Source organism: Mustela erminea, chromosome 4 (genome assembly GCF_009829155.1).
Source record: "Mustela erminea isolate mMusErm1 chromosome 4, mMusErm1.Pri, whole genome shotgun sequence".
Taxonomy (NCBI): domain Eukaryota; kingdom Metazoa; phylum Chordata; class Mammalia; order Carnivora; family Mustelidae; genus Mustela; species Mustela erminea.
In genome coordinates this window covers 71612348-71631387 of record NC_045617.1, presented here as the reverse complement: position 1 = coordinate 71631387, position 19040 = coordinate 71612348, and the positions used below count along the sequence as shown (strand labels likewise).

The following is a 19040-nucleotide window of genomic DNA, read 5'->3' as shown; positions in this document are numbered from 1 at the left end:
AAACATGAATAAGGTCTGAATCCTGCCAATAGTGTGATCTCTTCTAGAAACCCTAGGACTGCAAAGTGCATTTAGAATCATGAAATACAAATCATTATGATTATATTTTTAGTGTGAAGTTTGTATGTATTTTAATTTTGAAAATTATCCTTATTAAAAGAGTATGATTTACAATATTTATTGACTATATACTATGTGCTAGGTACCAAGTGAGAACTTTGTGTATATTTCCTCATTAAACCCTAAGATCAAACTTCACAGGTAGGTGTAATTCAGCTCATTTTAGGGAAAATTAGTGGAGAATCTGAAACCACAAATTCCCAAGGGCCATACAACATTTAAAGGCAGAACCAGAATCCAAAACCAGGTCTGAAAAATCTTCAGGCATGAACTTGATCTTTTGTGTGATTTATATCTGATTTCCCCATTAACAGACATGTTAGATAACTAATGCAAATCTTTATCTGTTCATTCTGGAGGATGACACTTGAATATATTTTATTAGGCTATTGGTTCTCCTCTGGGGTGTGACTTAGTTTCCATTGCATCTTTGGGAATCTTTTCTTTCCAAATTCATAACCAGCTTCTACTGCTGTAATAAAGAATCACCTGCCGAGTTCATGAATAAGGGAAAAGAGGTAAGGAAGAGTGGTAGATCAATTTTGAATGAAAAATTATATTCCAGGACTAGCATTCTAGCATCTGCCCTTGTGGGAAGTTGACTGTTATTTCAAAATAACCTCTGTTGAACTAACATAACCTGGAATTAATTGAGCTTATTTAAGCATACAGCCCTTCCAACCATATTTAATGTTCCTGAAAGTATAAATATTGAGCATTGCCTATGGAAAGATAGAAATTCTGTTTATAACAGAATTCTGTTTATTCCAGCTTTTGCAATTAGAAGGGAAAGGCTATACAATAGCCATACACTATGCAAAGTTAATAACATTCTTACAGGACAAAATGCTTAAGCACTAAGAGAGAGTTAGCTAAACTTTGAATTGAAATAGAAAATAGCATTATTGATCTCCTTTTTACAGTGTTCTTACAAGTTTTTTTTTTACCAGAATTTGTGTGCTTAAGTGTATAAAATATGTTTATTCATTTATCATTTATGTGAAAATAATAAGCCTGTTTCTCTTTAACTTAATGGAACTTGGATTAAAATGTATGTTGTTATTTTAACCAACATTCATGTTGTATGTCATAAGCATGCAGTTTTCTGTTTTCTTGGCAGAGAACTTTAAAAAAATATTAAGTTCCTAGTCAGTAAGAAACTTACATATATAAAACCATAATTTACAGCTTATTTGATTAGATCAATGCATAATTATGGATTACATGTATTTTTTGTACTCAATATTTACACATAAATTAATCCAACCCATAGCAAGAGTACTAATGGAACATTCCATCCAAACTTAAGTAAGTAAACAGAAGACAAGCAGCTGTTGCAAAGATCCTGTTTTTGAGTCTGGGCCTGATAACAAAAAATAGTTTGGAGAATTTGGCTGCTACCATTTACTACATCTGTTGAGATGGTGTTATTTCAACTCAACACTTATCAGTGCATGTCACAAAGTAACGAGTAGTTCTCTCAGTCAGAAAACCTAGAGGAAACACTAAATCTTAATTTGTTTACGGGATACCATACTCCATCATCTTCTATATGATGGTTAGCAAATCTTTTTATGGAGTGTTTATATTTCTAAGTGTTCCCAAATGGATTTAAGTGTTTGTAGAAATATGTGAAGTTGGGGGTGGGGTGGAGGAGGGAATAGTCTGTTATATTTAAAAACTTGATCTGTTTAATTCTGGCCCTCTTGTTATATAAGTACCACTAACAGGCTTTCAGTTACAGCCAGAAACATTCTTACCCGATCAAACCCTTACAGTTCCATTTGCTTTGAATCATAACTGAGTATAGAGAATGTAAAATCGGGCCTTACTTTGTTATATGGAAGACATGAAGCTTACGCTGAAGAGAGGTTGACATTATTTTATTTTATACAAATTCATATAAGAAGCTCATACTGATTTCTCCATTAAGCAGTTAGGAGACTGGGCTCCAGGGACATTGACTAGTCAGTTGGTGTCACACTCAGAGAATATCTCTGATGGGTGCCTGTCATAAAACTGTTCTTGGCGGGGCGCCTGGGTGGCTCAGTGGGTTAAGCCGCTGCCTTCGGCTCAGGTCGTGATCTCAGGGTCCTGGGATCGAGTCCCACGTCGGGCTCTCTGCTCAGCAGGGAGCCTGCTTCCCTATCTCTCTCTCTCTGCCTGCCTCTCCATTTACTTGTAATTTCTCTCTATCAAATTAATAAATAAAATCTTAAAAAAAAAAACTGTTCTTGGCACAGTCACATTGATCATTTTCATCCCTATTTTGGATACTGAAGAAATTTAGCTGATAACAAAATACAAAGGAATGCAAAATTACCGAGTTGGATGTGGCCATGTCTAAAGGTGAAAAATAATCAAAAGGAGGACGCGTTGGAGCTGGCGAGGCAGGGAAGAGAAGGAGAAGAGTGGGGAGGAAAAAAAAGAAGGAGATTGATAAAAGGAAAGAGGAGGCAGGAAATCCAGGCAGATAGGAAGAAATGAAGGAAGGGAGGAATAAAGGCAGGCAGGCAGGAAAATCCTCAAGATTTTCCTCTTTGTATCTCCTAGACTACCTAACTTGGCCTTCCGAGCCAATGTTTCCAGAATGCGTTGTTTCTGTTTGACCCTCAAAATTCATACTCCTTTTTCTATGCATTAAGGTGATGTGAATTTAGGACCTCCTATGTAAATTCTGCCCGTTCTCTAATTTAACATCCCCTTACACACGTTCTAATTAACAAACTTTGAAAGAAGAGAAACATGCTCTTATCTCAATGTTATAAATGTACAGAAAAATATAACAAAACATGAAGTTCTGTTTTGATGTTAAAGGAGAGCTCCATGAACAGAGGCATCAATAAACACTTTGGAGGGAGGGACACATTTTCAGAGTTTAAGGCTATGGAGCTTCAAAATCTAGAAAGATGAACCACTCGCCATGTTTGTGATGCTAAATTGAAATTAACATATATGTTTCATTTATCCTGCTCCATATTACAAAGACTTTTCCTCTCTGATTTTTGTATATCCCTCCTGAAATATTTGCTCTGGTTAGTGAAAGTAAATGTTAGATTTTACACCCCATTTAATGGAATAAGAGAGATGATGTTCTAATAGCAGACAACCCAATAACCCAATCCTATTTTAAGAAAGAATTTCCCCCCATATATAGTGTCCACCATAGATCACCCACCCTTCACCCTTCAGTTCATATTTCTTGAGATTGGGGGTAGGGGCGGCTACAACACAGGTAGCCTAATACTAAATACTGATGTAAAGCTTAGCTTTATGAATTACCTTTAGCCTTTTCCACTCATGAGGGAGAACTTTCCTGCCTCATTAAATCTTTAGTGCAATGTGCTGCATGCACACTACATTATTATGTGTGACATTAGGTTATATATCGCATAGTAACTGTAATGTTACTTGCAAACAAGCTGTTTCTTTCCCCTGAAGGTAGAATTAAAACAGGTACTCGTGGGAAACAGCTACTTATGTTGCTCTTTTCTTAATGGGGTGAATTTGAGGATCAGGAGAATGAAGGACTTAGAATTAACCATCGCTGGGAGTGAATGACTCTTTTTCCTTGCAGTGCCTCTCAATTTGATAACTGAATCTTCTTGAAGACAATTTTGCTTAATGGATATAAAGAAAGGCGAAAAAAAAAAAAAAGAAAAGAGGGGTGCCTGGGTGGCTCAGTGGGTTAAGCTGCTGCCTCTGGCTCAGGTCATGATCTCAGGGTCTTGGGATCGAGTCCCGCATTGGGCTCTCTGCTCAGCAGGGAGCCTGCTTCCCTCTCTCTCTCTCTGCCTGCCTCTCCGTCTACTTGTGATTTCTCTCTGTCAAATAAATAAATAAAATCTTAAAAAAAAAAAAAGAAAAAGAAAAAAGCCCCCCAAAACAAAAAATACACTAGGTCTTTGGAGACCTTCATAAAATGAACTATTCTCATTAAATTCACTTTCTCTTTGTATTGAAAAGGAACACAACTTCATCTCTGATAAATATAATCTATCCAGTAAACGGGAGAATTTCTAAATGTGAGCTGTATGTGTGTACTTCTGTCTGTGGAAAACTGTATTTCTCTGGCCAATAGAAGAGTGGCAGTTTTGTTCCTCAGTAGCAAGAGAAAATGAAATGTTCTATTGGCAATACAAGCAGTGCTCTAGGGTTGGCCCCAAAATGGATGAATTTGAAATTCTCAAAGATAAAATTTATAAGCTGAGTCTACAGAGTCCAAAATTGTGGAAAATTGAAGTTATACATGGTACACGTAACTTACCAATGTCGTGGGATGTGTTGTTAGAACGCATTCTCCAGCATTAATGGGTGATACAGTTGATGCAGAGCTGTCCCTGTTTTAGAGTCCTTTAACTCTCTTATTTGCTGTGGTTGCCCCTGAATCTTTGAGAATACCACTGAGAAACCCTTTTTTCCTCCTCAGTCTTCTGACCAGTGGGACACTAGCCAACCAGAGAAGGAAAAGCAGCATTTTTTTTTTAAAGATTTTATTTATTTGACAGTCAGAGAACACAAGTAGGCAGAGAGGGAGGCAGAGAATGAGAGAGGGAAGCAGGCTCCCCGTGGAGCAGAGAGCCCGATGTGGGGCTTGTTCCCAGGACTCTGGGATCATGACCTGAGCCGAAGGCAGAAGCTTAACCCACTGAGCCACCCAGGCACCCCAAGAAAAGCAGCATTTGAATAGTCAGAGAGCTGTAGGAGTGAGAAATTTCAGCAGGAAAATGAGTTGAAGCAAATCAAAGTAGGAGAATGGGTAGGTACAAACAGGGGTAAGTCGGAAGTCCCAAAACTTCAATTTGTGGTACGGTACTCTTACTATCTTTGTTTTGTTATTGTTGTTGTTGTTTTGCAGTGTCTCCTAGACCAATTGAATATGCCACAATAGTGAGGGCCAAACAACTTAACAAATATTTGCATTTTAACAACTGAGCAACCACCTAAAAAGATAATGCACAAAAGTTCAAGCAATATAATAATTTTTTTCCCCATAAATAACTAGGATGACTTACTAAAGGGGATTTGTGTACCCACCGGGTAATACACAATTTGTTAAACCTAGAAACAAGTTTGCTATATTTAATTCCTGTTTTGCATTGATTTTTGTACAATATTTGGTTTTTATCACAGCATCCACTGAAGACTTCCCTTGACAAAGATACAGCATGGCTGAAAGTGCAAAAACAGAGCTTGATGTTTTGAGAATATCACTGAAAGGAATATAAAGTTTTCCCATGTTAAAACTGTGAAGTACCTCAAGCTAGTTGTTTGTGTGGTATCCAACAGATACATAGTATTGCTTATGTTTCCTTTAAATATTGACAGTATCCCACAGTGCCTTTGTGAGTTTACTGCAGTGCCGTGGGCCACCTCTGCACAGCGCTTGTGAAAAGGGGCTAGGTAGATCCTAGAGAGTATTGAAACTCTGTAGAAACTTGAATGAAATGTAGAAACCTGAATGAAGTGGTCCCAGGACCACTAGAGGTCCTTCATTAGGGGAGGCAATAACAGAAGTAATGAGTGAGGTCAGAAAATTGAATTCAAACACTTAGTGACTACTTTCACTACTAACTGTGATGTAGTAGTGAAAATAGAAAGTTAGACAAGAAATATTTCACTAGAATAAGATTGAGACTAATTTGATACAAATAACACAGAGAAAACAATATTATGTTGTACCTATGGTTTCTAATTTGAAATAGAGAAAGAAAACAATTGACCTGACCCGGTCATGGAAGTTGGGAAAATAATCAAGTTTGTTTTCTGGAAAGATCCAGATAATAAGATTAACTGGGTATGTTGAGTGTTTCAGACATTATTAAAAAATCACTCAGTATAAAACTGTCATAGGCTGAACTGTATTCCTGCCCCTGAATTCATATGTGGATGTCCTAACCCTCAGAATCTTAGGATGTGACTATTTGGAGAAAGGATTTTTAAAGAGGTAATTAAATTGAAATGAGGTGGGGTGCCTGGGTAGCTCAGTGGGTTAAAGCCTCTGCCTTCAGCTCAGATCATGATCCCAGGGTCCTGGGATCGATCCCCGCATCGGGCTTTCTGCTCAGTGAAGAGACTGCTTCCTCCTCCTCTTTCTCTCTGCCTGCCTCTCTGCCTACTTGTGATCTCTGTCTGTCAAATAAATAAAATAAAAATGTTTTTAAAAAATTAAATAAAAATAAATTGAAATGAGGTATTTAGGGTGGGTACAATTCAATATGACTGGTATCCTTTTAAAAAGAAGGAATTAGAACACAGATGAACACAAAAAGAATACCATGTGAGGACACAGGATAAGGATGGCCATCTATAAGCCAAGAGGAGAGACTACAGACGAAACCACTTCGCTGACGCCTTGATCTCAGATTTCTGTTGTTTAAGGACCCAGTCGGTGTTTTATTATGGGAGCCTGAGTAAACTAACACAGACACAGCACAGCACAGGATAGAAGATACAGATTGAGGAACTAGGTATAAACATAGTTAAATCTAATGGAGGGGGCACCTGGGTGGCTCAGCTGGTTAAGCGTCTGCCTTCCACTCAGGTCATGATCTCTGGGTCTTGGGATGGAGTCCCATGTTGGGCTCCCAGCCCACTTCTCCATCTGCCTGTTGTTCCCCACCTGCTTGTGCTCTCTTCTGCCTCTTTCTCTCTCTCTCAAATAAATAAATAAAATCTTAAAAATCCACTAGAGGAAAAAATAGTCAATAAGAAACAGTAACCAAAAGAGTAAGAGTCTTGGAGACATCCATACATGGAGTATAGAATTAGAAAGAAAAATGTATCTACAAATGAGACAGTGATTCAACCCAGTCAGAGGAAGGAGTATCACAGAAGTTTGGTGCAATAGAAGACAAAGGAGTTGAGAATTTTAAGAGTGATTACATGCCACATACAAATAAAGACAAAAACTGAACCAAAGGTCCATTCGTGGTTGCTAGATAGAGCTGATAAACAACCTTTCAAGAAACTCTTTTAATGGAGTACTAGGAGTACAAAGATGCAATAGGTAAATTAAAAAAGGTTGGATGGGTAAGGATAAAGAAAATGAATGCAATATCCTATATCTGAGTTTGACAGTGAAAATAATAAATAACCATAGATCATAGATAATACTTAGGAGAGACAATAAAGTTGGTTGATGATTGGCATTTCTGTGTACATTGGATTTGATGGAGAGATTGAGGATTGGGATAACAAAGGGATTATAGGAGAGTAGGAAAGCAAGGACACGGAAGAGCCAAGTGAAGGTGATATTTGTCATATGGAGTGGTGGATAGATGGAGAAGAGGCAGAGACTTCTTCATCCAAAGGTATAGGAAAGGATGGTTTATACTCTGAATAGTCTCAAAGATTTTTCCCCCAAATCCCAATATTCCTTAGAAAAGAAGATGCTGTCTTATAGTTGACTCATTACAAAGACTTTCATATAATGGTGTGTACTTGTTGGGAAAGACAACTTCTAAACTGTGGGATGGCATCTTAAGCAATCCTTTTTGAAAGTAACTTAAATAAGGAGTTGACTAAGCTGCCATATAGAAATGGCCATATGCCAGGGTGGCCAGTTGGTTAAGCATCTGTGTTTGGCTCAGGACATGATCCCAGGGTCCTGGAACTGAGTCTCTGCATTGGGCTCCCTGCTCAGCGGTGAGTCTGTTTATCCCTCGCCCACTGGTCGATCCTCCCTCCTGCTCGTGCTTTCATTCTGTTTCAAATAAATAAATAAATATCTTAAACAAAAGAAAAAGAAATGGCCATAAATATATAGCTTTAAAGTGAATGAAAAAGACAATGATTCTAATACTATGGAAATTGATATTTGTGACTCGGAGTAAAAAACAAAGCTGATAACATCATCATATCTCTTTTTTAAATGGTCTGCTTCCACATAACGTAGGTGGAAGGAAAATGGATTCACTCATGCAAATTTTTAGATGATTCAAAACTGGTTCTAACAGTACCGAAGTATAGGTATCAAAGATACATGGAAGAGTTGGGGAAAATTTGCTTTAAGAAATGTGAGTGAAAAGTCAAGTTTTCATTTTTATTACTATTATTATCATAAGCCCTCAGAAGAACAGGTTGAATTAATTCTACTCCTTAGTTCTTGTTTTATATTATGATTGACCTGCCAAAGGGCCCTTTCTTTTTCTGTATTTGTTTCTTTTTCCCATTTCCATCCTCATTCCTCCCTTATTATTTTATATGTTATTTGACTTTATAATTATTATGAGTAGGTATAGAAACAACATAAACAAATGAAATGTTGTAACAAATCAAACATTTTTCTATTTCATCTAAAGCCTTAAAGGCTTGGATATTCTGGGGCTCCTGGATAATCTCAGTTGGTTTTATGTCTGACTCTTGATTTTTGGCTCAGGTCATGATCTCAGGGTCATGGGACTTGATCCACCAAGCTCAATGCAAAGTACCCTGAGATTCTCTCTCTTCCTCTCCATCTACCCCTCCCTTGCGCATGTGTGTGCATGCTTTTGTGCTCTCTCTCAAACAAATAAATAAATCTTTAAAAAAGGAAAAAATTTTTTACACTCCCTTTGGTGCTTATGAGCAAAATAGGCATTACCTTTCATTCTGAGTTCCTCACATTTGTGTAACTTTAAATTAAGAAATTATGAATTAAAATTGATCTTTTTTCCTTTTCTTTTAGGAAAACACATTCCAATAAATAGATAAATAAATAAATAAATAAATACATGTTGTCCAAATTTTAAATGATCAAAATATATTTGGAAGCTCAAAAGTTTTTGCAACATTATAAATCTACATCCTGGTGTTTTTCCCAAACTCCAACCCTAGGTCCTACAAAATATTTTTATAAATGAAGAAAATTCTAAATAGTTCTGTCTTTGAAATCTATAAAGCATTCTTTCCTGCTTCCTGTCTAGACTTTTCTCATTGAGAAAATGGTCTGGCTGATTTTGAACAAGTATGCAAGGTAATATTTAGGATGCTCATCTTAATAGAACCAAAAACCTTTTATACAGATTCACCGTTCATTACTCACAATACTGCCAAGTGCTATAGTCCAGGCAGATATTTATTATTTTATATATGAAAAGACATTAGAGGAATGCTATTTCTCAGTGGAACAGGGGAATAAAAGTTTTCTGAATACCAGTTCCTACTAGAGCTCCATGTAATGAACTCTTAGAAGACATTGCAGAGCTGCAATTTGGAAACCCTGTTTAATCAGCCATGGCAAGTTATGTGCCATTCCCCACGGAACAACTCTGAGAGGAATCCGGGTTCCTCCTCCTCCATCCCGCGCATCGCTGGGAATTGCTTTGTGGTCAGGGTCCACAGTAAGAGGCCATGGAGAGCCAACGGCTGCTGAGCTGGGGCTCTGTGTGTCAGCATGGAGGAAACAGCAGAATACAAATCATCAGCTTTGTTTTATGAATGTCTTTATTTACAATGCTGGAGTGGAATTTTTAAAAAAAGGACTGCAGTATTTGCATCAAATCTGTCACTCAAGCTCCAGTGTTGATTCCTGTCCTATAAATGATCTTGCTTTCCTATTTTTTTTTCCCTTTCTGCAAGGTTACTGTCAATGTCAAAGATGTAAACCTCAAGCATCCATTATATGGGACTTGGCATGCATAGTGGAAGAAAAGAAGTTTGTTTAATGAAAAGGGATAATAACATTCATTCCAACAAAGTATATTTGATTGCACAGGGAAAAGTGTATCTTCCTTGGGAGTTTTGATTGAATTGTATCATAATATAAAATTTGCTGCTACTCTTTTGTTTTGCTCTGACCCACAGCATTTCCAAGTTTAGCTTATAGTCTATGGAAAGTTACTGTCAAATGGAGTGATGTCTTTGTTGAAAGTGTTCATACCAACAGAAAGTGAGTGACGACCCTCAGGGATGGTAGAAATCTCCCAATTTTGACAAAGATCCTTCTCTGCTTGGGAATTGTAAAGCTTAAGTTATAGACGAGGAAAATGACAGGAGGGGCTGTGTTTGGTTTCATGGAGCTTAACCTATTTCAGCAAGCCTGCAATACTGGGAAAAACAATACGTGAATTTATATTTATGTCAGGCTTGCTGTTGATGGGTAAGGTTCGTATAAAGGTTACTGCTAAAGAAATGTCTATCATTCTCACTCTGCACTCTTGTAATTTCTGTTTCTTCCAAATTCTACCCTCTAGAACAATAAAATGATTTTAAAATAATAAGTAAAATATGAGTTAATAGCCCATCTCCTATCTTGTAATGATTACGTATCTCCTCTGTTGTAGCTTACAGCAGCTGGAGGACAATTGACATTTACCATATCATATGACTTTGAAGAAGAAGAAGAAGATACAGAACGTGTACTCCAGATTGTGGTTATCTTAGAGGTAGAGTATGGAGCAGATCATTTATGTTCAGCTGTTTCACAGTCTTAAGTTATTCCTTACCTGATTGGTTTTGACATTAATTTACATGTGACATAGGGAATATTTTATCTTGGGAAATTATTTTATGCCCATGTTATGTTTCACCCTGAGATATATCTAAAAGACTGAGCATATTCATTAGGTTCCAATGATAAAGTAGACCCTCAGACCAGACTTAGAATTTAAAATAAAAACATGCTGACCATATTCCCAAGATTAGAAGTATGATCAAGTGTTTAGCCAAATGCTGATTTACATAGTTCAATTTTTTTCATTTTTCCTTGCTTCCAAATAGATTTTATAATCCACTTCTTTGTTTATATTAGGCAGAAGCAAATGGAGAAAGAAACTGTTTATTTAGGTATAGTTAAATCTTGACTTCAAAACTCTTAATTTAGATAAGAAAGACATAGGAGAACTGCTTTCAGGATTTGGGGGCCATGGACAATTTCAGAATGCTGAAAGTGTGTCTAGGGATTCCTTCAAGATAAAAGGGATTCTCTAAATGTAAAATGTTGTGAAGTTCTATATTATTAATATAAGTGAACTCAGAGAAGAAGGATAACCTAAATGTCATAGGTCAGTCCGTACATTCCCTGTAAGGATGCGTTATATTCTTGGGAACACTAGAGTCCAGAGCTTTTCAGGTTTGTTTTTGTTTTCCCATAGAGAAAAATTATTTCAAATGAAAGCTTATGACACTACACTGTGGTAAGTTTTCTTCCCTATTTTTCTATACAACCCACATTCACCATAAAAAATAATATACTTGAAATATGCAGTTACTGTGCACTTGCGTAAAATCAAAGTATTTGTAATCACACGTTTATATATGAGTTGCCAAGAATCTTTCAGTTAATGGTGGAAGCAAGGTCATGCATAACAAATCTTATACTTAGTCCTTCATCTGGTTAAGGCTAACAGTTAATTTGCCTTCTCTTACTTTCAAGTATGCCAGAAATATGCTGAATGAAAGGAAATCCAGCCTGGAATTAAAAATCTACTGAGGATAAGTCACTAAATGACAAATCCAAATATGCATACTCTTTACCCTTTAAACCTTTTACACTTTTGCCCTTTTGTACTTTATTTTTCCCTTTAGGGAAATGACTTGAGAATTAGCACAGCCCAAGATGAGGTGTATCTGCAACCGTATGAAGAACATATTCATATACTGTCACTTAAAGAAGAATTGTTTACCATTCATGGCACAAATTCCCCAGTCAATAGAAGAGAGTTGATGACAGTGCTTGCGAATTTGAAGAGAGTCCTCATACAAATCACGTACAGCCTTGGGATGGATGCCATCTTCAGGTAAACTCAAGAACTACATCTCCCAGTGTTGGCGCAATTCCTAATTTAGACCAAACAGGCCTTCGGTAAAAGAGTGACTTTGAAGACTGTAGGTTTTCTTCAGATAGTAGATAAGAGTCGAGCACTAGTTTTCTGAAAGGCGTTTCTAGTAAAACTTTAAAATTGAAATACACAGAAGGAATGTGTTTTTGGAATGTGTCTTTTCTAGTATTGACAATTCCTTCACAGTCTGGCCAGAGAGTGTGATGAAAAATAATCCACATTCTGAGAAATTCTATGCTGGAAATTAAAATCTCCATTATGATGACTCAGATTGTGGGAAACTAAAGACGTATAACTCCAGGGTAGTCATATTCAGAAAGTAGTTTGTAAAGTATTTTCTTCCAGGAATTGATTAACATGTATCTAGCTTAATAGTATATACTTTGTAATAAGAAATCTCAACACTTTCCTCTAAATAATCACAAGTCTCTTTATAAAAGGCTGGGATGGCTGTGTGAAGTAAAGGAACAAGTATGAGCTTTAGAGCCAACCTAACTAGGAATTCAGTAAGCTCAATTGCTTATTTAATGTGTGACCTTTGGCAAGTGATTGGTCCTTGCGGAAACTTGGTTCCTTCAAGTGTAAAGTGGAGATTATAGTGTCTACCTTTCAGGGTCGTTGTGAAAATTATATGTGGTAATTATGGAAAGTGCTCATTAACTGGAATTGGTTGTTTTCCATTCTTTTCTTTAAAGAGAGAACTTCTGACTGGAACCAAACATGCTCATATCTGACTAACTGTAGGCTGCTATGCTTTTCATTTTAAAAACAGTGATGTATTTATCCAATGAACTGTGAACTTCAACTATGTCTGAATGATCTATTTTCCTGAATACACACAAGATAGGATGCCAACTTCCCCCCAGATGAGATTGAGTTAGATGATGAAACATAACCCGAAACTGACAACATGACATAATTAGAATCAAAGGAATGTCTCCAATACTGGTTTACCTACAGGAGGGTATGTTTTTTGTTTTTTGTTTTTAATACTGATGCTTCCCCACTCCCATCATTTGCTCATGCTGCTGCCTAGTTTGTCTTTCACTTGTACCATTTCAACTAAGTGTAATCATCATTAACATCTCCCAAAGGAGAGGACTGCAGATTCATAAACAGAACTATTGTCAAACAGTGTACCTCTTTTGCATAGGCAATTCTGCTGGAAGCTGGGTTAAAATGCCATGAAGATGTGAAGCAGCACTTAGGAATTAATTATGTTTTCTCCCATTTAGTAAATAGAGATTGTCATGATGTTTAAACAGTACAGAGAGATGAGTCCTCTGGCTTTCAATGTGAATGACAACCAAATTGACAAAAAGCAGCTAGGGGGCTTATTTATTTTTGTCAGCCTTGCTTCTCAGACTAGTTAATCCAAAGGCATTTCCTCCTGATTTATATCAGGTAATTTCAGTGTCTACCAATCAAAATCATCAGCTTCATTGGATGCCTTGCGAAGTATATGAGTGGCATGTTCACAGAGCAAGGGTACCGGAACAACACTGGAGCTAATCCAAGTAGGTGGCTGCTTTCTGCAGCCTACGTTACTTAGAGCACTGTCCTTCTAGAAGGAAAACCCAAAGTCAGATTTGAAATGCCTACCCATTTCAGGTAAACAGTCAGCCTAAATCCCCACTCCGTGAACTTGTTGTATTTTGTTTCTCTTTGATCTCCAAGTGGATTGAGTCATATTTGTGAAACATCACTTGAATTGATTTCAACTTGTCTTGCACAGTAGGCTTCAGACCTAGCATCCAGTTTGTATGTAAGCACAAGTAAATTGAAGCCATCCCCACAAAACTTGTTGTTTTTGTGATATTTAAGGAAGATTTATTTCCCTGGTAGTTCTCAGCACAGGGGACTTCCCTTCCTCCAGCTGTGTGGTTAGATGCAGATGAATAGTTGAAGGAGAACTAGCCTGAGGGTCAGGATTTTGACTTCTGTTTTCAATTCAGCTATTTAATAGTTGTAAACATAAGTGTAGCTTTGACCTCTTTGAATTTCAATCACCTCGTCTGTGAAATACAGAGGAGGACAATTGCCTTGCCAACTTCCAAAGGTCACCAGGAGAATAGAATTAGAGGGCTGCAAAAGCATTTTGCTAATGGTGAATGGGCGCACAAATTGTAAGCATTTCTATCTGACCTTAGTCACTGCAAGCAGTACCATTTTCTCCAAGTACCATTAAGACTTTGGAGACATGGAGAATAAAGCATACAGTGATAGCTCCAAAATGGTGACAATTTTTACTGTCATTCTTTTCCAGAATGCTGAGAGGCTCATACAATAAAATTAATTGATTTCTTTCTCCTTGCCCTCATTGGTAAGATGAAAATAAAAACAGAAAAATTTCATCTTTCTGTTAGAAATAGAAATTAACCTAACCAAATCATACGTCTTTCTCCTCTAAATTGTCTAAACGTTAGCTTTAGTAGCACCCTTGATATTTAACTCAAGCCAAGGAATCTGTTCAGCTTTTCTTAAATATCTCAGGTGTTAGCTCTGTGGTTTTTTTTCTTTTCTTTTACTTTATGGCAGACATTAGTTCAATTCATCAGAATTTCCAGTCCCCTCCCTTTTTATTTTATTTTATTATTTACTTATCTACTTTTAAAATCTTCATTGAAGTGTAGTTGACATATATTATCATTAGTTTCAGTTGTATGACATAGTGATTCAGCAATGATATACATTACAAAATGTTCACATTAAGCGTAGTTACCATCTCTCACCATACAAAGTTATTGCCATAATATTAGCCATATTCCTGATGCTATACTTTTCATCCCCATGACCTATTGAAGTTATAACCAGAAGTTTGTACGTCAGTTCCCTTCACTTACTTCGCCTATCCCCTACTTCCCTCCACTCTGGCAATCACCTATTGGTGCTCTGTATTTATGAGCCAGTTTCCATCTTTGTTGTTGTCAATTGTTGATTTGTCCCTTTGCTCTGTGTTGCAGATTCCACATATAAGTGAGATTATATGGTATTTATCTTTCTCTGTCTGACTTTTTTCATTTAGCATAATATCCCGTTGGGCTTCCTATGCTGTAACAAATGGTAAGATCCCATTATTTGTTATGGCTGAGTAGTATTCCATTGTGTATCTATTACCACATCTTCTTTATCCATTCATCTGTTGTTAGACACGTAGTTTGTTTGCATATATTGACTGTAGTAAATAATGCTGTAATAAACATAGGATTTTTACATCTTTTTAAATTAGTGTTTTTATTTTCCTTGGGTAAATACCCAGATCCAAACAACTCCTTTCGTAGTATTATATTTCCCTAATCTCTGAGGGTGGATATGGTCATATGACTTGGGTTAGACAATGGTACGTGAGTGGGAGTGAGTTCCGCCTGCAGCCTTCCTCCCTCTGCCCCCGACATACACACAAGAAAAGCATTGAATTGCTAGTATGAGACTCTCTGGAGCTTATCCACCTACCAGAAGATAAAAATTACCTGAAATATTGACAGCATATAGAGGTCAGCCGCCCTTAACCATCACTCACTCAGAACTGTGGAGGATTTTGCACGAGTAAACTTTTTGTTTTCTGTTAAGACACTAAGAATATGGAGTTGTTACCACAGCATAATTGAACCCCCATCATAACTTTATCATGATACACTTTATGTGTTTTTATTGTTTGAAAGTGAATTCAGAATTGTTTCAAGGCAAGATATCTTCATATGACTTCATATGAGTAAATGTGTGTTGGGGGGTTGTACCAAAAACATTACACAGAATTTATGTAATAAATAATCTAGAAAAACTCTTATAAATAAAGGAGCCTCTTGATAATTATAGTAATAGTGTTGATAGATACATAGTACACATCTACCTTTTGAAATTAATGATACAGGTATCATTTTTTGAGGAAATTATACTGATAAAGCCATTAAAATAAAAAAAAATTATGCAACTCACTAGGTGTTGGGCTCTTGGTAAAGGGTTTAAACCCACCTGTGTTTCCCTGCTATTGTCTTGGACTACCAGCCAAATCAATTTTGTAAATATTGGATTCAGTCAGTCTGCCAGCATGCCAGCATTTACTCAGTGCCTTTTATATATATCTAAGTCTCAGTCTCCTCCTCTGTATAATAGCAGAAGCAATGTCTAACTTTCAAGATTGAAGGCTAGGTGAGAAAATCATGTACCAAAAACACCTGACACACTATTTAGCAATATGTTGGGAGACAATGTAGGATCACAAGATGCTCATTGGTTTTATAGTCATGCTTGGGTTTGATTCTGTGCTGCACTCTTGGTTAACTGTGTTACCTTAGACACAACCCTTCTCTGAGTCTCGGATTCTTCATTTGTAAATGGAGACAATAACACAATTACCACACTGCATTCGCTCATAGTTAAATGAGATGTCTGTCAAGCCCCGTTATGGCAGACACTCAGTAAGCAGTAATTATTATGATTTGGTTGTTCTAAGCTAAGCAAAGAGGATATGATGGTGGATAAATGATCACTGAATTAAGAAAAGGCATACTCCAGAATGGAAAGCAGACATGTGCATTTACGGTAGTACAATAAATAGTACATTAGAACTATGCACAGTACATACTGGTAGAGCTAAGAAGGAAGAGATGAATTATCATATTATCATTTAACATAATGTCTGTGAATGGCTTCAGTGGGATCCAATCCTGTCAGTTATTTCCCTTACTTGATGGGGAGCTAAAAATGATGGTAGGAATGTCTAGGTCTTGTTCAGATGGCCCACTCAGATATTGCCTGGGCCACTAAATGGTTCTTTGCCTTTTAAGGAGTGGAGTAATATTTATCAGTTCCCCCTGAGTGGTGCTTGATGGAACTTCCACAAGGTAGAGACTATGGGAAGTTCTGAGTCATCATCTTAGGTTTTGACAGAAATGAAATGGAATAAAGCACCTGAAACAGCAATAAAATTTTCCTCTGGTGGCTCACCCAAAGTTACATTTATTTAAGTAGAATTAAATGGATGGCTTTAATAGAAAAAAATATATAGGAAAAAATTATTTAAAAGAATTTTATGATCATAGTTTCATAGTTCTTATTGCTTCAAAGAATAATTTGTTTTATATATTATTGTTACTATTATATTAGTAAAGCTTAACCTATCTAACTCTGGTGGAAATAAAGTGAAACAAAAATACTGAGAATGATTTTTAGGTCAGTAAGAGGATAATGTTTCTGATATGATTCTAATATTTTCAGTACAAGCTTATATAATTGTGTCTTTTCTCTTCATCATTTTATCCATATTTCCAAGTCATAAGAATAAAGGGAAAGAGCCAACTAAAGCATGTGACTAAGTTGACAAATCTCTGATAGTCCATGCACTTCTAAAATTTAGTACCTTATTCCTACCAGCATTATGTATTTAAATGAATGCAGCCTAGTATCAAGAAAAGAACATGTCCATATTGAAGGGGGAAAAAAACCTGCAGCCTTCTTTATGAGTAACACTTAAAACTGTTAAACACATTAAAATCCCATTTACCAACAGCAGAACCTGATGAACGTTGGGTCTGCTCAGTGAATGCTAATGTGGGATATTGCTGGGAAAGATGTTTGAATGTTGAAATTTCTCATAGCTCAAAATGGTTACACAGATTAAGGAGAGGAACATCTGTTGTTCAAAAGACAAATGAAATTTGGCAATTCATTGGAAATATTTTTGTTTTTGTTCTGTTATATTTTAAATTCTCCCTTAAAGTAATCTATTAGTCACTTTTCTATTTTAAAACATTCCAATACTCAATTTTATATTGAAAATCCTAGGACTGTATATACAATTGACCAGTCTACTGTTTAGAAAATTGTGGCAGTACTTTATGTGATAGTAAACTAGTATAGCAATCCTGAAATCATCTAATTCTGAAATTAAAGTGATCAGAAATCTCAGTGAATCTTGTGACAGTCCATTAATTGCAGGCAATAAGATGTCACAATTTGTTCTGTTGTGTTCTGACCTCTGACCTCAAGTTCTAACTCTAACATTTTTCTATTTATTTATTTATTTTTGCCAGATCAAATGAGTAATTTGTCTTTTACTTCTCTGACTTTATTTATCTGAAGGGTTGATATTAGGCTTTAGTCTATCATTTATTTGGGAGTATGTAAGTATTTATAAAACAACTACATTCCATTCACCTATTCATTAACCTACCCATTCATCTATCCATCTATCAACTATCCATCTATCCATTCATCCAACAAACAAAAATGTATTGAGCATGTATTGAGATGATCTGGTGAGGTATACAGATGATCTAACAGGGTCTTTATGAGAAGTAGCTCATAAGCTCATGTTGACACAAGCGAGTACTCTCCTTAGTAATTCAAACCATATGTTGAGTAGTACTTATACAGTAGAATATTACTCAGCCATAAAAAGGAATGATACCCTGATACATGCTACAACAAGGATGAACTTTGAAAACATACTAACAGAGAGAAGCCAGACACAAAAGGTCATGCATTGTATGACTCCAATTATATGAAATATCCAGAATTATCCATGTTAAATCCATGGAGACAGAAAGCAGACTTGTGGTTTACCAGGGTTACCTTTCTACCAGAAAGGCCAGAATAGAAAGTGACTGCTTAATAGGTATAGGGTTTTCCCATGGGCCAGTGAAAATGCTTGGAACCAAATGAAGGTTATAGGTATACAACACTATGAATGTACTAAATGAACATGTTAAAATGGTTAATTTTATGTTATATGAATTTCACCCCAGTGGAAAAAAACAAAGAAGAATTGCCTGTGATACTTCTTGTACAAGTTTACTTGGTGGTGCTTAGAAAATGACCATTTAGGGATTTTCCCAAAAATCTCTACATAACCTGAGTATTGTAAAAGAGTGATTTTTAACACTTAACATTTTAGGACCTCCTACTAGGTTGTCCAGATTATACCCCCAAAGAAGAAAGCATTGAAGAAGTAGTGTTCAATGAATTAATCTGTGGCTAAAGATAAGTCTCTTACCTTTAGTAGATACCAGTTAGTACTCAGCACCCAAGAAGATTCCATCCAATTGCCTTGATTTTTCTTTTCAACTTCTTGGTTATGTCTGAGGTCATACACATTCCAAGGTACCATCAACTGTCTGGTATTAGTAAAGTGAGAGTAAACACAATAATCATTTTAAT

At 36.4% G+C, this 19040-nt stretch overlaps 1 protein-coding gene across 5 annotated transcripts in view; it reads left to right on the top strand.

Annotated features, from left to right (window-relative positions):
• The window catches only part of LOC116588466 (laminin subunit alpha-2), a 640912-nt gene that overhangs the window by 335232 nt on the left and 286640 nt on the right, over positions 1–19040 (top strand). For all 5 annotated transcript variants that reach the window (XM_032339558.1, XM_032339559.1, XM_032339557.1 and 2 more), the window contains exons 13-14: positions 10386–10487; positions 11629–11840. In XM_032339558.1, the coding sequence (XP_032195449.1) occupies positions 10386–10487; positions 11629–11840 (314 nt within the window). The remainder of the gene's footprint in view (positions 1–10385; positions 10488–11628; positions 11841–19040) is intronic.